Here is a 23,101-nt window from a genome sequence, read left to right on the forward strand (position 1 = left end):
CTCCTTGTATTGTATATGTGACGTGTCTTTTATTTAAATGTCATCAATTTAAATGAAAATGAGTGTATGCAGTACAGTATAAAATACGTTAGATGGCGCTGTGTGCTTTACCTATAGATGAAGTGAAGCGTAGAAAAAGGCTACACTCTCGGCTGGCTTCCTTACCCCCTTACGAGCTGTTGTGGTAGCATTTCGGCTAACCGCGCTGACATTGAGGACCATATACGGACTATTTACCTTGTTTTGAAGGAAATCCAAGTAAGGAAATTAGGAGCATTCTAAGATCACGGATGACACAACTTGTTTGCTTGTTGTTTAATTTAATGAAAAGAACGTCACGCTTTTGCATTGACACATTGGTTTACTCGTACTTATGACAGTAACCCAAATAGTGAGCTTCCTCCCTAAAATAAGATCGGGGGCTATTAAATTACTACTTGCATTGTACGATTGAACATTTAGTGACTAGCCATAGAAACAAAATTTGTGTTAAGTTCTTTGGCTCGAATGTCGATCTAAAGCAGATCAGGGTAACAAAAATAAGTCTTAATTGATAAATGTTTTTAGAATAAAAAAATTGTAATGTATACACGCGTACATGAAATCAAATCAAGCCCTTCAACCATTAAGGATTATTTATTGAACACATAACTGCTTGAGCATGACAGTTTAAAACCAAACGTGACTATCAAATTTTTATTTTGTACAATAGTGTAAATGTAAACAATTTGTAACGTTCTGGGTACCAATCTCTATTTGAACTTAAATTTACTGCAAAAGTAAGGAATGCATTTCTATAACATTAATATTTTATTAATTTAATTTTTGTAGTAGTTTGAATTCGCTTGCCAACATTCCTAAAATCGCCTCTTGAAATTCTTTAGTAGGACTATATTCTGTTCTGAAAACTCACCTACTCGCTATTTAGTATTTCTGTAGCGTCATCTGGTGTCAACTTGGTGCAACAAACAGTTTAAAGCGAATTTAGATCATGGGTGCCCCAGTCCTGCACCCATGATTTTTAGACAAATGTAGTTCTTTGCTAATGTCATCTCTAGACAATTGCTTCCCATCTCCTGTGAGGAGCAATAATAAATACATTTGGCTGGTGCTTTGTTAAGCTGTTTTGTGCAATAAACTTTGATTTTGAGTTCATTTCAATGGAAGTTTGTGAACTGAAGATCTGCATTTTCTCCTTTAAAAAAGAGGCCATCACCATGGTTACTGGAAAGCGTTTTGCTGACGTGGGGTACCGGGCCTTTTCGGCTTCCATGATGCTGCTGACCCTCTACGGTGGCTACTTGTGCACCATGCGGGGCTACCGCTACATGCAGAGGCAAAAGGAGCTGAAAATGGCCGCCGAAAACCAGGATCTGGAGATGATGAAAGACTGATGCATCATCCCCCACCCAAAAAAAAACATAGGACATTTGTTTGATTTAATGGTTTTGAACACAGCAGTTGGTTAAAGCATCGTTCAACAAGGGATTATAACTTAACTTGTGTGAAGACTTTTTCTCTTTTATGCAGTGATCCCCAACCACCATGCTCACTTAAATGGTTGGAAAATTATTTACTAAAAATGTATTTCCGTTTATCTCGCTATGCCAGAGACGGAATAATGAAATGCTCTTCCAATAGATGGCAATGGTTAAAATTAACCTGTGGATCCACCTGGTGTCATTCATACAACAGAATACTGTCACAGCTTTGTGTACAACTAAACAGGCCCAAATTGCACAAGTACAATAGTTAGTAAATAGAGAAATCCTTATTTCTGTATATACATGACATGGGGTTATTTCCCATACCCTATATTGTAGCCACATTATAGATACTGCATGTTTGCATGGAAAAAAAATACACATTTGCAGCCTCAAATGATTTGTATTGTGCTTATACAAGATAATCATTTGTGGCCATTCAGTAGTTGGACTGCTGGGTAAGCAAATGTGCACTTTATGTAGAAACGAGTTATACGTAGAGGCCACCCAATCCTTAAACAGTTTGGGAACCACTTCTTCAGAGGCAGTGATAAATCCATTCATATTCTCATAGTAAAAAGATACACATTAAAGTCAGTACAGTGGGGGTGTTTTTGTTCCTCAACGGGTCAAAAATGCACACGTCAGGATGCGATACAGCGTGATCCATTCATGGAGTTCATCTTACTGTTAAAAGAAAAAACAATTCCGGTCGTAAGACAATTCAGACAAGGTCACGTGGGTGTAGCGTGCGGTCGACTTCTGGCGGCAGCGCAGTGTCCATTGATGCCGTTTTGCACTTTTGGCACATGCGTCGTCATCGTGGTCCTGGTTTGGTCCGATGCAGCTGCTGACTCGTCATCAGAGCTGCTCTCCACGTCACTGCGCACGTCATTGCACACCTTGGGAGAGGAAAGGGACAAATCAAAGCTGCAATTGGTGTTCTATCCCCCTTTATTAATCGTGACTTTCTTGAAATGATTAATGAACTTGGATGTCATGCTCAGCCGGTATCAGATGGCAAAGGCAAGAATAAGTCTAGCAATTTAGTGTTGATTGTCTGTGTAGGATGCCTGCTTCCAATTGGGGCCAATCCCATTGTAGGAGTTCATCTGAAATGGCTGCTTCCAAACAATTGATTGCTTGTTCAATTTTCGGCATGGGTCCTTAATACTTTTGGGTGGCCATGTTTAACAGGCAACATGAAAATTTATTTCTAACTTTCCAGGGAGTGCTACAGAACAATATTTTTTTCTCCCTAACACAATTTAGTGTCACCCATTTGTCAATTATACTTGTTTGAAATTGGGGCTCATTTGGATGAATCCCCAAAAATTAGTTTTGGTGGGTGCGTGTAATAGAAAAGAAAAAAAACGAAAACAACACAGATTTAGTAACTACAGTAAGACTTACAGCGAGAAAGAAGTGTAAAATCGTCTAAGGCATGGTGAGAGGACACAGAGAAGCGAAGAAGAAAAAGACCAGTCAAAGCACAAAAACAGAAAGAAAGATGGAGTCTATCAGCCCACAGGGAGAAGAATCAAACAGCCTCTGCGGAGATGACACAAGATGGCAGAGGAATAAATATACAGACACAAAATAGAATTTTTTGAGGAGCGTGTAGATGTCCAGCTACTTCAATGTATAGTAAGCAACGCAAAGAAAAGACTGGAAAAAGTAGAAGTACTGATTCAACTATGTAAAAAGTGGCCAGAAAATAAATACTCTGGTAAAGTACATCAATATGAGGAATCTAAGTATGCTCTCTGAATAAGGATGAGACATTACTTATGATTTTTGTGGTTGAGGACCCCTACTTTTGACCCACCTTGCCCCTCAAGACAGCTTTGATGGCGATGCGCGCAATAAGGTACGACCAGATGACATGCAGAACCTGCAGCACCAGCAACAGCACATTGAAGAGCCACCACGACGGGAACGGACCCACGATGAGCCAGCTCTCAAACATGGCGGAGTTCAGGACCCTGGGACGCATGGCATAATGAGCTTGACCATAACGAACAGGTTGTCGGCGAATGTGACATTTAGCCCAGGTTAGTAGGAAAGTAATTGGTGACAAGGAAATATGTTGTAAAGATAACTACACTGAGAGACAAGCTTAGTTTGTTGGAAAGGATCTAAATATAATCTATAGGGTACACGTACAAAGTGGGCTCATGCATTTACATACATCGGGTTCACTCTACATATATACACGTATACATATATATCTCCATACACACACACACACTCACGCCCACGCACACACACACACACGCACTCTCACACATTTACAAAAATACATGCATATATAGAGTGGTGGGCGGTCAACTTCCCTGCTGGCCTAAAATAATCAAGAAATCATGATCGTATTCTTGATATGATCACGTGTGTGTCATATATACTAGAGTTGTATTTTTAGGTGAGAGTTTTTATCCAATCAGAATTCAGCTAGCTCGTGTTGCTAGGCAGATTTCACAATATAGGCTAGCACGCACTACCTTCAGATTCAATTGTGCAGGCATCTGTTCTGTCAAAGCCAATGAGCTTTCAGAGTTGATAGACAGTTGCGATAGCCAATCAGATCACTAATTGGTTACAGTGAGCCTTCTCGCTGGCCTTGTGCTGAAGGTGATGAACACATTTTGTGATTGGATACTCACTTGTGAGGGGGCAACGCTGTGCAAAATCAACACACCCGAAAGTTGTAACTAGCAACCCTTTGAAGATCTAAAATATATTCTTGCTTTTTTAAACCACAATGGCTGAAAGAGGGAAAAGTGCGGATTTAATTGCGAGGCCATTTTCAAGACGGACATTTCAAGAGAAGCTAGGTCGTCCAACACTCAGTCAGTACAGTGTAAGTGTGTTACTGTGTATTATTTGTCCAGCCGTGGTGCCATAAATTATGGTATTATGACGGCGATTCATTTCGAGTAGGACGAAGTAGGACTTCATTGAAGGCCTACGTGTGAAATGCATGGCCGCCACTGGTGTACAGTCCAGACAGACATGCAACATCCACAATATTACAATGCAACAATATTCTCAATAAATCACAGATAACAAATCAATACACCTTTTCCACCCAAAAATGAGGGTAAATGGAAATAAAATCACATTAAAAAAATCCACAAGATATATTTTTGCGAATCCGCGGGTGCCACACTGCAAATACGCCGGGGTCGATCGTAGTTTTTATGTTGTAATATCACCATTGGCCACGAGATGGCAGAGATGGCTTGGTTGTCACTATAGTACAATGTGACTAGTCTAAATAATTTGTTGCAGATTTGCAATGATAAGCAAGACAAACATAGTACCTCAATAATATAAAATTTTTGAGAAAAAAATACATAATGAGCTCTTGCACTTAATGTTGCTTTCTTTTTCAGCAGTTTTGTGTTGTCCTTCAATGGTCATTTTTATGTAAGAGAGCCTTTTGCACTGGAAAAGTATGTGGTTATTTTATTGTCGGCTTCAAATTTTTTGTTGTTGTGTTGGCATAGTGGATATTCAATACATTAATTGAATAATGTAAAATTAATTAATAATTATTAAAATATATTAAAAGCATATATTTTGCATATATGGACAAATTCTTTCCATATTTAAAATTGCATTTTTGTCATAGGCCAACATCTTGTTAGGAAGTCTGTGGTACTATGTGGCACCCTAGGGACACTGATGAAAAATTGTGGCCGCCTCCAGCGTTTACGTTACCCATCCCGGTATTATATCGATGTTAATTCCAGCTTGGATGCTGAAAGAAACAATATGATGAGGTTATCTATTTTAGCTCAAATTGATAGACAGGAGATTGTCATCAGAGCCCGCCTCCTGCCCCTATTACAAGTATACATTTCTCCTATGAGCAAGAACACTGACACTGAATACCAACGATCATGTTACAGTGGACAGGGTCATCCATTTCCTAACGATGACCATCAGCCTCCATGTTGGGGCTATGGTACTAGACCAGACCCGTCTAGGGATGATGACATATGTGTGTGCTTGTGTTTCCCCCTGACATTTCAATGATTTAGCAGGGAAGTTGTGATGTCATCCCTCCATCCCTCCAGTCTCCAAGCATCACCACTCAAACCAAGAATAACCAAACTTGCACGTTAGTGTAACGCTTGCATTGAGTGGAAATTGGTTGGTCACGCCTAGAATGAAATCCTCAGTTGCTGCGTTTGTAGCAACAGGTCTAACCCATGTGAATGAAGCCAGCTTGCGCTGTGTGAGTGGATGTTATTTAATCTATGAATGTAGAAGAAAGCCAGAGTACCCGAAAAACCACACAAGCACAGGGAGAACATGCAAGAAGGTTGGGGGCAAACATGCAAACCAGTATTTCACCATGCTGTTAGTCTGCTGTTAGTGTTTCGGATAAAACACAAAAGTTAAAGCCAACCACTGTCAGACTCACCAGATTGGAAATATGACGAGCCGCGTGACAAAGAACGTCAAACTGAATGTGATGAAGAGGAGGTCGCACAGACGCTGATACTTGGCGTAGTTCGCCAGTTTGGCTGCCTGATGACAAAAAAAAAAGTCAACATTAAAGCTTTGTCGTCTCATTCCTTCCATCCAGCTGCCTTTATATCTCTGTAACCTCGAGTAGGAAGTCAGAAGCGTCGTGCACACACATCACCAGCGTGCCCACCCGCACCATGTTGTTGGCATACGAAAAGCTGATCAGGCCGATCGTCACCAAGTGATGAACAAACATGGCCAGAAAGTCCTGCATTAAAGTCAAAGAGGATATTAAAGAGGTTGCAAAGTGAATTCTGAGATATTTGTCTCCGAACACCGTATACATATTTGAAGGTAATTGCTGCAAACATACCAAGACTGGGAACTACTGGATGTAGCTTCCAATTCAAGCGTTTCAACTGCATTTGGTTATCCAGCAAAATTTACTAGCTAGCGATGACTACACCCCAAAAAATGCATCTTCCATCCAGATAATCCGCCAGCGTGGCCGCTTTAGAGTGGCTTGTCGTTCGCCGTGAGTGTTTGCACGTCTCAAAGAGTGGAAGAGCGAGGTAAAAAGAAAATCATTTACATTTGGCAGGGTTGTTAACAGCACTCTTCTTTGTTAGTGTGTTCCTTTTTTTCATTTTCACTTTACAGGGACTTTAATTTTCTAAACAGCATTTGTGTGGGGTTTGCTTCTACTTTTCTTAATATTACCTCTGAATATCCAGATGGAAGGAACCGGTCATAAATCAAGTCAAATAAGACAAACAAAGGATGAATGTCATATTTTGATTGTGTAGGCCAATTTACTATTTTTATATTGTGCAAAACAGTGAAGGAAAACAAAACATTTTGGATAAAGTTTAAATTTAAACTCAATAAATAAATGTTTATTTTAGTTTTCACTAGCAAAATGTATTTCAAATATTTTTGCATTTAGAGATAGTTTCATAGTATTAGTGCAACTCAGGATATTGTATAATTTTCGGTGACATTTTATAATACTAAATATTCACGGCAAAAAATAATTCAAGGCTACAGTATCGACTGCAATTGCAGTTGTTCCCACATATATAAAAATGTCAGGAATGTTAGTAAAATCTGTAAAGTTTAATCAAACTTGAATGTACTACCATCTTAATTGTGTTTTATTATCAATTTGCATGGACCTTTGAGAATTCAAGTTGCAAGCTAATGATGGTTGGAGAGGAGCAGCGACTTACTGATGCAAAATGCCGCGATTTACACTTGATCGCTTAGTCGGATAACTAATCGCGACAACTGCTGGTGATTAGTCTATTTGCAAAATAGTCGTTTGTGGAAGGCATAATTGAGGTCACAGAAACAGTATTAGCATCAGTCACTGTTGTGCTTGACATATTTTAACTAAAAGCTATTTTTCATTGCATTATGATCAGAAATTTGTCTTTTTGGTTTAAAGCAACCCAAGTTCTGTTGCTGATTACCAAAAATTGGAAGGGTACAAAATATTTTTTTTCCCTTGGTGAGAGGAAGTGAGGCTTACATTTTCTCATTCAGAATTGGTATTGACCAGCATTTTGTGAGCAAATGACTGCGGTTGTTGTCTCATCTCTTGTTGAAAACGTTTGCCCATGTGTTTGTGTCACTGTGCCAAGCCGCTCTGAGACTGCTGCTGCCTTGTGGAATTTGATTCATTTAGTCATTAATGCCTGCACAGTCACATGAGTGGGCGCCCTTGTGCTACACAAATGCCAACACACACACACAAACACACCCCCACACACACGCATGTGAGTGGTTATGAGTGACTGGCACAACCTGCACCCTGCTGTCCTACTTGTCAAAAACAAAAACATGTGACATTCAAGGATGAACTCAACTGAGATTCTTAGTGTGTTTCAAGTTGTTTCAAAACACGCACACACGCATAACGTCTCACCTTTCTTCTTATGTCAGTGAATTGGGAGAACATGAGTGACCAGTAGAAGGCCAGCTCGATCACGTAGTAGTGGTAAAGAGCAGGCGTCAACACCTTTGGTGACAAAAAAGGAAATTTCATTTATTAATATCGCTTATTAACATTAATACAGTACACACTTAGAGAGACTGAATATTAATATCATGGTAATCTTTTGCTATGTGACTACTTATAAAAATGTGTCTATGAGCAAGCTGTTCGTCACATCTACACTTTTATGTAACAGAGGGACTCCCACACAATTCTTCCGCCCATACGGTGATCATCTAGGCCGGGTGAAGATTCTGAGCCACTTTTAAGTAACCCAGTTTAATGTTGAATTATGTAGGCATATATGTTTTATGATATACCTGATAAGGGTAACCATACCAGCAGTGGCGTGTATCCCACATCCAAGGGGTCTAAATAATGAAAAAGAGAGCATTGAAAAATTCAGCTAGCATCTTCTCATGTTAAATGATACAATGCAGACTAAAAATATAGAACATATCAAAAGCAAAACTATGACCCCTTGCTACTATATAAATCTAATGCAGTAATATTTTAATTACACGTTTCCTGCGCTAGATCCATGTGATGTGCTCACCTGCCAGAGAAACTGGAAGCCATAGGTAAATATGCAAAAATAAAATGTTAACCTCCACCTGAAATGGACAATCCAGAAAATGATTCTGATTACAGCGGTTCCAATCACATTTAAACAAACACGGCTCACAAAAATCAGAATTTATTTTCCATTTACTCCAAGCCTAGAGATAAACAGCCGCCCGCCCAAGATTATCGCTTTCTTAACCAAGATGGAGGCAAACACACATCAACATGGCAGTTTGAGCATACTCCGTAGCCTTACATGCTCTCGCAGAACTTGACGTGTGTGCTGGGTTTGTCTTGGTTCCTGCGTTGTCTGAACCAGCGCTGCACCTTGCGCACTTCCCAGTCCAGCTGCTTGGATAAGCCGTCCAGATGGCGCGAGTCTGGATTCTGACAAGGAAAACACAGGCACATGAAGTACATCAAGTATGACCAACATCATTTGGAAAAGTGATAATAAAGAGACCTTTGTAATGGACAAAAATACTTTCTCCAGCACTGCATTGGGCTGAGCTCTTCGTTCAACATCAGGTTGAATGTGGAGACTCCTCGCACACACACTGGCAACAAATCTGTGGTAAGGGTCAGAGGTGTTAAAAAAAACATGAATCTTCACCTTTGAGGATTCCTTTATTTGTTTTATCTGAAAACAAAAACTTGGGTAGCGAGAACATACATGCATCCATTTTCTAAAACGCTTGTCTTCATTAGTGTCATATATGCGTTCCAGTTTCTAATGTGGCCACTTTGGAAAATGAATAGCCCACCTCTGGTCTACATTCCAGCTAAGGAAAACTGACTGATATCATTATAAGACATATTTTGAATATCACAGTTGAATAGAGCAAAAAGACCCCAGTCAATTATTAGCGACACAATAGAGGAAGTGGAAGAAAAGGCATTCCTGCGGTTTCTACCTTGTGACATCCAAAGAACCTGTCATTCTTTTCAGTGTAAAGATGCCCATTCATACAAAAAGAGGTTGGCTGAGAAGCTCAGCATCCGCTGATTAAGAACTTGAATTCCATGCAAAGCACGGTTAAATAAACATAGGCCAGCTATACTAGTCATGCTGGCACCTGTTTGAAGCCTTTTGCTTTCAAATTTGCACCAGTTCACCCGTATCACCTCCGTATTTTAACTCCAAGTAGAAAAAAATACACTTGTACTGGACAAGCCTCAATACGACAACAAAAAAAGCAAATATTTTAAAAAGGGTAACATAAACCAGATTTACACCAAACGGTACAATTCAGGTCGGTTCAGTTCATGCAAATTATCAGGGTTGTGTTCCCACCAAGAGGTGTTAAGACTAATCAGTGTGACATTTGACAAGGACGGCTTTCAATCCTTTCATAATCCAATGTATTCTACCGTATGTGAACACAACGTAGAATGTTTTGTTCTCATTCTATTTATAAAGTTCCATCGGGACACGGAAGTGATACTTTTCTATGAGTGCGTACTACTATGACCGACCTCCTAACCGGGGTGTACAGAAAAGGTGGATGTTCAGAATTTCATATATCCTTTTGATGGAAGTGTCTAAATTATGTGCACATCTGTTTATGACAGAATTCTGGTCCTAAAGCCGCGACACAGAAACACAACTTGTTGCATCCATTGCACAACAATAGGATTCTCGGGCGCATTTCACAGTACGGTAAATGTGAGCAACTAGGACTGAGTTTACCCTTGAGCAAAATTCCTCTGTTAAACATCTATGCAGGTTCTTCACCATGCTGAAGAAAAAATTCAGATGCCTTTTAATCAGGGCATGTGCTCACTAGCTCACATCATGGGGCTGACAAATGTCTGCTATTCTCAGACAACAGTTTTTCTTTTGGTTAGATGTACATGTGTTGCGCAACAACGGAGGTGGGGGAGAGAGGGTAGGGGAAAATAAAGGCTGGAAGAACAACCATGCCCTTCATCTGACGTAATCGCATTCACACTTCTCGTCTTCCCCGCTCTTTATTGTCTCCGGCAGCCAGATTAACAACCTCTCGGTTTTCCACGTTTAGAATAGAGTAGCGAAAGGTAAGCTAAGATACATGGACCCACACATAACTGTTACGGAGTACCTGGAGCATGTACAGTATCTTACAAACACTAGTAAAGCCCTCATGTGTATATTTGATTACCATATATCTTTTCATGGGAAAATACTTTAAAACTGACACTGTAGGTAATGTAAAGAAGTGTAATGGTAAATTTATTGCGTCCTCAAAATGACTGAACACACAGTTCTTAATGACTAAACCAAAAATGTTAACACTTGAATAAATTTTTTAACATTTTTACTTAAGGTGTCTTTACTTTTGTTGGTAGGAGCTTAGACATAAAAGGCAATAGTTTTAGCCTAGAGTTCATCAACCGCACTGCACTGACATTCATTTAAGCTTTTGGGGGAGTGGAGCGAGGACCGAAGCACTCTAATGAGTGCAGGACTTTTTTGCCTGCAACGTCAAACGAGTATCGTACACATTTTCATCTAAACATGGCCGTTCCTTGTCATGAGCAAATGTACTCAAAGCCAATCAAGTGGTCAGTATTACAGACTAGTTGTATTCAATCTGGGGTTTGACACAAAAAGCCATACGTCTCCAACAGGGATAAATCACAGCTTTTGGAACAAAAAAAAAGGACACAGTGTCTTATGCAGTGTTGAGCGCAACTGAATCTGGTTGCCATCCAACAGGCTCCTGAAAATGATTCCACTAAAATGACCATCTTGGTAATTCTTGTATACATTGAACTAGGGCTGGGCGATAGACCGAAAATTTACCGTTACCGAAATTTATTATAATGACCGAAATCATTTTGCCCATGTCGGTAAATTCGGTGTTTAAAAAAAACAAGAGAAGCCTTTTTTGTCTGCGGCAATGTTCATTATCCTTTAAGACCGCAACAGCGCCTCTAGTCACGTGACTCCATCAGTCTGCTCGAGAAAGAAAACAGAGTCGCTGTCGTAGCTGGCAATTCAAATCCAGAAGCTTTTTCACCACCCACAACACAACCATGCTGTGCTGAAAGTTCAAAGTGAGAAGCAAGGTTTTTTTATCAAGGCAAGGCATTTATCGTGCATTTATCGTTATCGAGGTAAAATTCCTCAATTTCTCGCCATATTGATTTGAGGTCATATCGCCCAGCCCTACATTGAACTGGTGCCTTTTTTAGAGCGTCTGCTTGAATTACTTTGCATGGCATCAAAATAGCTTCCCAAAGCTATTTTTCAGATCTAAACTGCCTCCCGCCGTCACAGAGCTTTTGCTTAAGGATGAATCTCCAGAACCAATCATTTTTTGCTGCAAATAAACAAAACACCACCAAGCTTGAGTCACCTAACACCAAATCATTCAAGTTGGTATTGTATCTTATATCACTAGTGGAGATATTCGATACCACTTTTTATTCAGACCGATACCAGTACAGGCAGTCAACTTTGAGGTCACACGATACCAAGTAACCGATACAATGGCACTTTTGAACAAACAAATTGCTATTAAAGCATCCATCCATTATCCAAACTACTCATCCTCACGGGGGTCACGATAGCATATTATTTTAAAGACTTTGTGGCCGTTGAATATGCATTGTTCAAAACATGGTTAGTCACCTTGCGAGTTAACGATAACATCAACGACAACTGTGGTTGACATCACTGTTTAGTTCCAATATTCCTCTTTTTTTTTTAGTTTCGGTTTTGTGAAAAATGGATAGCCAAATGATCCTGAGCACTTATAGGAAAAAAAGAAACAGGAATTTCTCAGCTGACGAGGAAATTTTATTTTAGTCAGTTTGAAGCCAGGGTGCGCGCTCCTCGTTCAGCAATGTCAAGTTGGAATGGTGAATGGAGTTCCCCACTCTGGCGAAGAGTCAAATATATTTTTGTCAAAACTGCCCTGGGGGAGCCCTCCTCAGAAGCTCGCTGTACAGAAAGAGCAAGAGAGCGAAAGAGAGACCGTACATCACAAGAATTCATTCTGCTTCAAGTGCAGATATTTTAATTCTATGCACGCGGTACTTAATCAGGCGGGCGAAAACCCACTTCTGACCTTGATTAATCCATCCGTTTTAAAAAACTTCTTGTCCTCCGTCCACCACCCCCAAAATGGGCATCAGTATGGGAAGGACAGACAAACTGAGCCGTCCTACTCACTAAGACTATCACCGGTAATCCACAATGCGCAATGATTGACGTCATATAAAAAATGTCAGCGTTGGCCACAAACGCCATCAAGAGTTAATATATATTAACTGCCAAGCACACTGCTAAAAAGTTAGCGTCAGTCTTTAGGTGTGCAACGAGGAACTCTAGTTAAGGTAAACAGTTTTAAGACAAACTTTAAAACACATTTGAACATTTTATATGCTGATTTTTTGTCGTGCTGAGCGAGCTGTGTTGTCGGCAGTGTTGTTTTCGACAACGATGACGATGATGAAACGTTTGTTAACGCCCCTTTCTTTCATGACAACGAGACGATGAGCTAAGCGTGGCTCTTTGATGACAAAAACATGACGTGACGAACATGAATTATCGTTGACGAGACGAGACAGGACGAAATTGTTAGCGTGTGGTCTGTCAGACGCGTTCAAAATTTCTGACATCAGTTCCTATTGTACATGTAATCTGTCTTTCAAAAAAAATTGCAATGCAACCTATCCACCACCTCTTCAACACGCAGGACGCATGCACCGCACACATCGTTGCACACACCGGGACAACAAAACACGAACATGCCTACGGTCATTCAGAAAAAAAACGTTAGCGGTCATTCGTCTTTGCTTGCACACACTGACACGCTTTTCTTTGACGGACCACAGCGACAGTCACACTCGGTAGGCTACTTTGTTGCGATAACAGCAAGCTGTTTCAAGTAAAGAAGACATATGTTTGATAGAGTTTGTACTTGTGCTACTGTATTAGAACAAGTCTACTACACGTCTGTGTGGTGTCCCTCAAGAGTCAGTCATTGGACCACTTTTATTCAGCCTGTTTATGCTACCCTAGCGTCAAATACTTCAGAATGCTTGCCATATTGGCTATGCAGATGATACGTAGCAATATGTATCGATGTCTCCAACCGACAACAGTTAAATGATTCTGCTGTGTCACTGTCCAAAACAAATTAATAACTAAATGAAAAACATTTCCTTCAACTAAACCAAAACAGAACTAAGGTGCTGTATTTTCCGGACGTTAAGCCACTTCTTCCCCACACTTTGAGCCCTGCAGCATTAAATGCGACGTGGTTTCTTTATCAATTTTTACTGCTGACCTTCAAGCTATTTAAAAATTATCTGAGGCCGCCCTCATGCTGAATATGCATAACCCATTTGCGGTTGGAATATGGAAATCACGCTGTGAGAGGAACTAGGGAAATGAGTGCGTGTAGCGGTACGCGGCTGTGTAAGCGCAAATATAGAGGATATAATATATAGTACAGCAGAAATAAGCATCTTGACTTGAGTTTAATGAGCAAAAGGAAGAAGTGACTACATGCACACATATATGGACTAAATATAGCCATCGCTACAGTGCGAACCTCGTCTCTGTTATATGTTTGAAGAAAAACTCCCACCATCGCTGGCAACGAATGATGGTGCTAGTAGCTAGATCCGGTGGGCGTCATTTCTGGCCATGGAGCGAAACCCCCTGTGTTTCCTAAACACGTAATAAAAGGCTGCACTGCCACCAATTTATGCGCAATGCTGGCTGATGAAGTTCGTCTGCAAATTGACTTCATGTTGCACTGTATGTTCCATTAGTATTTTTGTAAACTATTTTCTTCTCTACTTTTTATCAATTCTTCAGTTATTTTAAATGTCTTAAAATTCCTTTACCTTTAAAAATGATATTTTGCCTTCAAGCGTTACCTTTAAATAGTTTAACAACCTTGTGTATGATATGCGCTACATAAAGTTTCCTTTCCTTGCCAAGTATTAATTTGTGAAAAAATATTAAAGTTACCATATTTGGACATAAGAGGTACTGCCTGCCAAAAATAATATAAAGTATTGACTAAATAAGTCAAGTCAAGTCAATTTTATTTGTATAGCCCTTTAACCACAGACAGTCTCAAAGGGCTTTACGTAACAACAATCGACATTCCCTGATCTTAACCACCAGAGGCAAGGAAAAATTCAAAACACCATTTGGAGAAAAGTTAGAAACCTTGAGAAGGGACCACAGATGGGGGAATCCCCCTTCCAGGACGATCAGGCTACAATGGATGCCAAGTGGACAACATTTGACACATAAAATGATGCTATATAATGTTAGTTGAGAGTCAATAATAAAACCACCCCTGGCATTTTTAACGTGCACTTGGTCCTTGGGAAAAAGTCTCTCATGTAAAGGTCTGTAGACACCAACATTTTGAGAACCCCTTCTATCAAGGAGGAGTTTCCAGTCTACGGTCTTCAGCAGACAGGAATCATGATAAGTCTAGACTTAAGACAAGAGGTCACAATTTTTGGGGGGGATCCAGAAACTGAAATTAGTTATGATTTTATCATTTCCTTTTTATCTATTAGTTTTGGAAAAATTAGGATATAAGTGATGACTTGAAAAATGCCTACTTTTAATGAGGAATATGGCCACACCCCCCTCCTCTCTCTCCATATTTCTGCAGAGTCATTGAAGGGACCGATTACAAACTCGCCATTGGAAATCATTGCACTTTCATTGCTTATAACGTCCAAAAACGGTGATCAATTGGCACCAAAATTCAGGCAGACATCCCATACCGTTGAGCACATTAACATATCAAAAGGATCAACCTGATTATTCCTGATTTAAATGAAAATGAGGAACTGTGGGAGCGAGGAGAGGTAAATAGATTATACTGAGAGGACATGGCACACTGGTTCTTTGCTGATTACATTGAGGCCGCACGGCATGAAAGCACCGGTCGGGATATTTACAAAGACTGAAGTGGGAATGAGTAGACATGCACATTTATCTGGATGAGGATTGGCACCAGTTTTTCGACTGGTACGCAAATACAACACGTCGTTTTATTCTTTGGAATCCAACAGCTCTGGGCTACACATACAACTCTCTATGTAGCATTCCAATGCGGCCACACTTGGCTGTGGAGTCAGCTTCCTCGCTGGAACTTTTTGTTCGAAGAACATTGAATCCTCCCAAAGCAGCACCGACTAAAAGCACATGGTGCTCCGCGATGAGGTCTTTATCTGAAAAGCTGGTGGCTGCAAGCGTGTCGGACAACACACGCGACTGCTTGGGAGGCAATCACGTGACATGAAGACGCAAGATGGATAGTAAGGTATTAATTTTGTTGTGATGACGCCTTTTGTTTTAATGGCCTGAAGCTAATTGTTGCTATTGGCTGTGCCGTTATCCTACTGTTAGCAGGGGCGGGAAGGTGGGTTAATATCCATGCCCACCTGCTGCCCTCTGCCAGTCGCTTCCAGTCCCTTCTGCCTCCTGAGAGTTGACGCGACTTAAGCGCAACAAAATGTCCGAAATATAACCAGTCGTGGTTTGTGTGCGCATTCATGCTCTAGTCCGGTTCAGCCTGTGTAAGTGAAGAAGAGATCGGCACGGTATTTTTGATTTTGTGAGCTCACGTTTGATGTCAATTAATCCAAACTATAGTGCAGAACGCTTTTATACTTTCACAGGTTGACGTGGACAAGAGTAGTAAAGTGCATTTGCATTTTAGTGGCGATCGTTGACCGTTTTAGGCAACACATCTGACAAATCAAGAAGTATTACCTTGCTTGCCTCCCTGCTGTGACGTAGACCGTTGAACCTGGAAAAATATAACAGGCTGAGCTCCAAAAGGGGGTGTGCCAATTTGTTATAAATCTGATAATAAAAAACCCCATAAATCATCACAGAGTCTTTAGGGCGGGTGTGCATTTTAGTTCTGATGTCATTTTAACATACAAACCAATTATATAAGTGTTAATCGCATCCAAGTGTCCCTCTGTAAAAAAAAAAATTTTTAAAAAGGAGGTCAGGGAAGGAAGGACGCAACTGACAATTTTGCACAGGCCAGCAAAGAGGATGTTTAACATATGGCGTCAATATTATTCACAGTGGCATCCAGTTTCACTTGCAGACAATGGACCACTACATACTTTTGAGTCTGGCCCACTCATGCACACCTCGCAGCTTCAAAACCACCCATCAGGTGACTCGGCTTAGAGGGAGCGCCTCGGCCTACCCACGCTCAACAGCCTGGCTACTCCTGTGTCAAGTTGTTGCCAGAAGCAAAGCGATGATTGGGAGAGGGGGGTTAAGGAAATACATCAACCGGCGTTATTCGGGATATAAAAAAAAACTGTAACTATATTCCATTACTGTTGCAGAAAAAAAGGGAATCAGATTACTGGTACATTAATAAAAATGTGGATTATTTTTAATGTGGGGGAGAGAGATCACACAGTCAAGTCCTCGCTGCTCCCAAAACTTGCTGGCTGAACAAGGATCACATTCACAACAGGATTCACACATACATACATCTGTATATACCAGTGTTTGACGATTTGTGCAATTTGCGCCTCCACCCCACCACCCACTCTCCGCCGCAACTATAAATAATAGCATTTCCGTTGCAAAACAAACCTACACCGTCGAGTTAATAATCGCTGCGCACAATGAACAAAGAAATGTGCTACTGACAACTACTGGAGTGGATGTGCAATTTCACATTCTTATAGTACGACAGGGAAAAACATTTCCCAGGGTCACACGCATCCCCCCCCCCCAAGGTAGGGTCACCCCACTATTTGAGAAACACTGGTATATTCATACATACAAAGATACAGGTGTAAACAGACAGAAAGACAGACAGATAAGACAGGTAGAAAGATAGACAGACAGACAGACCTAAAATGAAGTTGTTGCGTTGTGACTAGTTGTTCCTTGAAGTATCAGTTACAACACAGTTGCTTTGGTCCTTTTATGCTTTTGTCCTTTGATTATGTCACCTTTATTCTGTCATATAGACCTGATGTCTTACAGTGTTACTCAAGACACATCAGTACATACCCAGCTTTCTACTAGTCAGAATGTCAATTTTTTTTCCATGTCTTTTGCGTCTAGCCCTGCTCACTGTTGCTACTATTTTTGGAAAGATTCACATGTCTGCTTCGAGGTCCTAATTCTGCTCCTCAGCGGACAGTAGATTTGCAAAATTGCTCCGCAAAGAAAAAAAGTATATATTTCAGTCATTTTTTATATTAATAAGGCTCAAAATATTTTGTTGTGGTTATACTGTTGGCAGTGTTAGTCGGGCAACAACACATAGTTTGACCGTTTCATGAGCAATTGATCTGTGACTGTAGGCAGTGTAAGTGATAGCTCTGTAGTATTTTTATCGTTAATGGCATTATTATACTTTAATGATTAACTATATATATATATATATAAAATAATTTTTGTTGTGTGTTTAGGTTTACAGTAAACTCCAACTAGGTTGTCATCAAACATCTTAAAGCACGCTCAGGGACGACAAAATCACATGCGCTTACTGGACAAGCAAAATGGTGCATTCAGGCTACTTTCACAATGCCGGGAACCTCATCGTTCTGCACATTGTTTTTCTTCAACTATAACGTTTTAAAGATCGAGAGAAGGCAAACTGAATGCTCATGTTCGCAGTACGGTGGTGGTCGTCATCGTGGTAGTGGAAGTGAAGCAGACTAAAAGAAGAAGAAAAAGGAGGAGGGTGCCAGAGTACTGCTTTGCAAGTGTTTTGTGTTTTGTTTTTTTGTTTGTCTTCCAGGTATTTTGGGGATTTTCTGTTTTGTTTTGTATAGGTAGCTCTTTGTTCTCGTCCATTGGTACTTTCTTCCCTTGTGGCTCAGTCCAACACTTGTATTATGTGTAGTCTTGTGTTTAGTTTTTTTTTTGTTGTCATGCTGACATTTTGTCATCATTGTTTTGAGTTCGCCTTTATTGTTTACTTGCGCCAACTTTCTGAAATAAATACTGAACGACTGCTCTCAAACCTTTACAACTGCATTGTGGTCCATTGTCTGGCCATTGCTGTGACAATTCTACGATGAATGAAATTGTTGTTAGCACTTAGCACACAATTTTTGTTTGAGCATTATTGCACAATTTTTTCTGCTAACGTTAGCTTCCACAGGCATAAATGATCAGTGAGTATTATGTCATCGTAGGCGTTGACAGTCAAACATCACAAATATCTACAAACAATTTTGTCCAACCTGTTTGATGACTTATGATTATTATCTTTTTTTTGGCATAGCATGGTAGCGTTCAGTGATTTCCGTAAGAAACACAGTTGGCAGCTCTGTCAATTCTATGATGTTTAGATTTCGGAGTGAAATGCAGCGAAAGGCACGGTTGATAGTTAAAAGGAGATAAGTAAAGGAACACACAGAGAAAAAGAGTGTCCGCCTTTGTTGAAAGTCAGAAAGGAGAAAAATAATACAAGAATTAAAGCGTTAACTCTGGAGATTTTTTTTTTTTAATTATTGCAGTCAAATATTTTAACTCAGTTGACTCAGTTTTATTTATTTCAACAATAATTTGCATACTTTGCAAAGCCAATTAAAATATAATACCATATTAGGTGTACATCTTTAGCACATCATCTCAGAACAAAACGCCCTGCTGAAGTTATCAGTGAGCCTTGCAAACCATCACTGCGAGAATTTGGTGCTTGTGGGCAGAACAAAATGCACTAAGTTTTGAGAATTGTAGAAACAAAAATGCCTGTAAAAATTACTGCGTTTAGATTATATTCAAGGATCAAAGAGAATATTATTAAGTAAATATCTGTTCCAACCGGCACAAAAAATGGGAGTTCAAAAATGAATTAATTATTCGAAATTTATTGCATAATTTTTTTGCGATTACTTAAAATATGTAATCACTTGACGGCAATAATTTAGAGACATTTCCCCCCACCCATCTACAAATGGCCTACCAGTCCATTTTCAAAATCAAATGTGGCTCATGAGCACAAGGTTTCTGACCACTGCTACAGAAAATGGATAAATGTGAGATTTGAGCATGAATTTAAAAATAGCCTAAAGTGAAACATGAGTGCAGCCAACTAAAACAAGGACAATTCCTCTCAAACCAAATGACGCCAGTACAGTACAAACATCAAATGCTGCCTCTGTCGTTAAAGGTTGTTCACCTATACGCCATCCCGTAAAACAATCTGCATGAATAGCTCTCCTCCTTTATGTCCCCTTGAATCTGTGCTCTACAGTAAATCAGATTAAGGCCTTATCGTCATTGTGAAATGAGAAGGTCAGGCCAGACCACACGGCAATAAAATCACTACACATAATTACTACAAGAAGCAATAAGTCACATGAATGAACCAGAGAAAGCCCAGGAACTTCATTTCCACATTAGTTTAAAACTAAAATAAATGCCTCCAGGGCACGTCTACTGTGCTGGCAAACGTGGTGGCGGTGACGTTGTTGTTGGTTGAATGCCATTTCATCACATAATGGCATCGCCACCTTTAACACACAACTGCTCCAGGAAACAAAAACTACCCTTAAAATACAAACAAAGAAAAATGGATACAAAACAAATAACTTTTGTATAGTTACGTTTGGCAATCAGAATTTTTTTTGTATTTTGTGAACAACAAACATAAAATCGTGAAATGGAATGAAATTCATTTAAACATATTTAGAAAAAAAACTGAAAAGTGGGGCATGCAAAATTATTCACACTTAGCAGAAGCACTGTTTGCTTAGACCGGTAAGTCTTTTGAGGCCATTCTCTGTCAGTTTTGCACATAGGTTTAGGTCTGGACTTTGACGTGGCCATTTTAATACCTGGATATGTTAAGTTTTGAAACATTCCATTGTAGATTTTGCTGTATGTTTAGGATCATTGGCCTTTTGGAAGCTAAACCTCTGTCCCAGTTTTTGTTTATTTTTTATTTATTTTTTGCACACTCAAAAGGTTTCCTTTGAAAATGGCCCTGCATGTGGATCCATCCATCTTCCCATCAATGTTAACCATCTCACTGTCCCTGCTAAAGAAAAGCAGCTTCAGACCATGATGCTGGCAGAGCCATGTTTGCCAGTAGCAAAGGTGTTTTCAGGGTGATGGGCATTGTGACTTTTACACCCTGAACTGGTTGACAGCTCATCAAGGAAAGTGTTATATAATTATTTTAAGAATTTTGTAATTGGTTTATTCTTTGAAGCATTAATAATTGTTAAATTATGAATATAATCTCACAGTATAAAGATACTAAACATGAAATATTATTTTTAACGTATTTAGTCCCACTGTGGTTGCCATACTTAAAGATCTTTTGCACATGCGCCACAAATCCTGCGGGGGCTTTAAATAGTAGTGCTTCGCAAATCTAGGCGTGGAGGCATTGTTGCCATCAATTGGGAGCCTGGGCCCGAGTTTTTACTTTACGGCAGTTTTAATACAATATTAAGCAGCAAAATTGCCAAAACAACTACCAGTGCCTCCATGTTTGATGACGCATCTCTCTCCACCACAGTAGCGCATATCAATGATGGAACACACACTGTCCCAATTCTACAAATTTCAAAACTTCGGCCCAATGCCCACACTACACCCGATTGTCCTCGTTGAAGTGTACACGTAGTAGAAGGGCTTCTAGTGTTCGAAAGTGTAGGTTACAGGATTACGAAAATTGCAGAAATGGGATTGTGTGTATTGCGTCATTGGTTTACGCTACAACGTCATCAAACATGGCAGCACCGGTTGTTGTTTTGGCAATTTTGCTGCTTAAAATGATATTAAAACAAGAAGTAAAGTAGTAGTAAAGTAAAAACTGGGGCTTGGGCTTCCAGTTGATGGCAGCTATGGCTCCACCATTTATGGTCCCTGCACGATCTCTGGCGCATGCGCAGAAAGTTGCTGAGTACGGCAAACACACTAGAACAATATGCGCAAGTGAATAAAACTATGTACATTGCTTTAAGACATTGATGAAATTCTACAAACACAAATTATGTATGTATTTATGTCATCATTTCAGATTCTTGAAAAGATTTTTTTTGGCACAGACAAAGGAATTCCACTGAACATCGTCAGTTTCCTGCAGTTTTGGTCAACTCCGCAATATGTTATGGCTGAGGGGTCGTGGCTGTTGATAGGGGCTCAGCTGAAGTGTGGAACCAGGGCGAGAAATGGGGGGTTGGCGATAGAGCCCTTTGGAGAATCGGAACACCCTAAAAGCACAATTGAGGGGTACAAGGATGCAAATCCGGATATTGGGATTAAAGGGGCGGGGCGACAATTAACCCCTCCCTCTCTCTCGTGCGCGCGCGCGCGCACACACACAGTCGGAAAAAAACACCTGTAGAGGGTGGTTTTGCCTCATATTTGGGCTTACTTTCATTAAAGCGGGCATGGTCCAAAAGCAGGGCCATGAAATGGATAACCTTTGCTGTCATTTGGGGTTGTATAGCTAAAATGTCATGAAATAGTTCTGCTTCATGTGAGAGATATTAGTCTCGTGGGGCACGTGGCAACAAATGGCATATAAAGGACTACATTATAAGAAGTTTTGTGACAGTTCGGAGTTTAACTAACTAACAACAGCACCTTCAACTGGATAACTGTTATCCAATTGACGAGACCGCCATTTCATGCCCAGTTACCGTCCAGTACGAACCTCTCGAAGAGCATCCTGACGGCGAACATCCCCACAGCCAGCGGGAGGGCGGCCAACAAGTGTCCGGCTTTAGGATACTCCACCCCGGGAGCCCGGTCGGCGAGGTCAGCCCAAGTTACGTTGTGCGGCAGCCAGAACCTCTCATTCCAGAACCAGGCTGAAAGGGCAGCCATTGTCCCCCCGCGTCGCTGCAAACCAAGACGAAAGAGAGAAATGTAAATTTGTTGAAAGAGGAAAAAAAGCTTCAAAACATGTGTTCAAGGCGCCGATATCTACCTCAGCACCTCCTCCGACAGTGCGTGAGGATGACAAGTTCGCCTACCTGACGGAGGGGGTGCTTTTTCCGGATAGGTTTTATAAAATAAAACTGGAATGGCCCATTTGTCGGTGTGGAATTTAAGATTCTGCATTTCGATAAATACATTGTTTCTCCATCACTGTAGACACATCAATATTTGCTCATAAAATTACTACAAGACTCGAGTCACATCACGTGTCTGACGCGAGTAGAGATAATTCTGACATTAAAGCGACGCTGCTAAACATAGATGATTTATTTTGAAGGTGAAGAAAACGCCATTTTCGGTGTGTTCACAGAACTTAACAGATCGCTACCCGAAAGATGAGAAACAGAATTGAGGAAGTGCAATTCGAATCCCTCAAAACCTCCTCCTGGGATTTATTATTGTTATTTATTTCAACACACATCGTCAAAACAACATGTTGTACATGATAGACGCATATAAAATGATATGTATGAAAGTCTCAAATTGCAAACCTGGTTTTAAATGACGAGAAGGATGCGCTCCTATTTGTGGCACGACATCACAGCCAAGTGGCCACTGGTTGTCTTGCAGCTAAAAGAAAATAAAACTGCAGAAATGACAAACCTTGACAAGTCAAGACTCGCTTTTGCATTTTTCACCTGAAACGTCCTA

General features: G+C 40.3%; 2 protein-coding genes across 4 annotated transcripts; one reads left to right on the forward strand and one right to left on the reverse strand.

The window, feature by feature from the left end:
- The first annotated feature begins 122 nt into the window (after positions 1 to 122).
- cox14 (cytochrome c oxidase assembly factor COX14) lies at positions 123 to 1,661 on the forward strand. Its single transcript, XM_088309534.1, has 2 exons — positions 123 to 258; positions 1,207 to 1,661. The coding sequence occupies exon 2, from the start codon at positions 1,218 to 1,220 to the stop codon at positions 1,392 to 1,394; it is 177 nt and encodes a 58-aa protein (XP_088165660.1). The 5' UTR covers positions 123 to 258; positions 1,207 to 1,217; the 3' UTR covers positions 1,395 to 1,661.
- On the reverse strand, positions 1,426 to 22,431 carry cers5 (ceramide synthase 5). Of its 3 annotated transcripts, XR_015845835.1 has the most exons (11): positions 22,164 to 22,431; positions 8,987 to 9,092; positions 8,780 to 8,910; positions 8,516 to 8,573; positions 8,280 to 8,330; positions 7,891 to 7,983; positions 6,103 to 6,231; positions 5,917 to 6,023; positions 3,313 to 3,469; positions 2,898 to 3,035; positions 2,238 to 2,386 (listed from the first exon to the last, which is right to left on the reverse strand). XR_015845835.1 is itself a non-coding variant. In XM_088309532.1 (10 exons), exons 1-10 carry the CDS (start codon positions 22,334 to 22,336, stop codon positions 2,219 to 2,221), a joined length of 1,173 nt encoding a protein of 390 aa, XP_088165658.1. In that variant the 5' UTR covers positions 22,337 to 22,431; the 3' UTR covers positions 1,426 to 2,218. The 3 variants fall into 3 exon arrangements, 2 of the variants coding, with proteins under 2 accessions (XP_088165658.1, XP_088165659.1); XM_088309532.1 differs by lacking the exon at positions 2,898 to 3,035 and having other exon boundaries at positions 1,426 to 2,386; XM_088309533.1 differs by lacking the exons at positions 2,898 to 3,035; positions 6,103 to 6,231 and having other exon boundaries at positions 1,426 to 2,386.
- Positions 22,432 to 23,101: the final 670 nt, after the last annotated feature.

This window comes from Idiotropiscis lumnitzeri, chromosome 11 (genome assembly GCF_059441095.1).
Source record: "Idiotropiscis lumnitzeri isolate Australia: NSW breed Sydney's pygmy pipehorse chromosome 11, RoL_Ilum_1.0, whole genome shotgun sequence".
Taxonomy (NCBI): Eukaryota; Metazoa; Chordata; class Actinopteri; order Syngnathiformes; family Syngnathidae; genus Idiotropiscis; species Idiotropiscis lumnitzeri.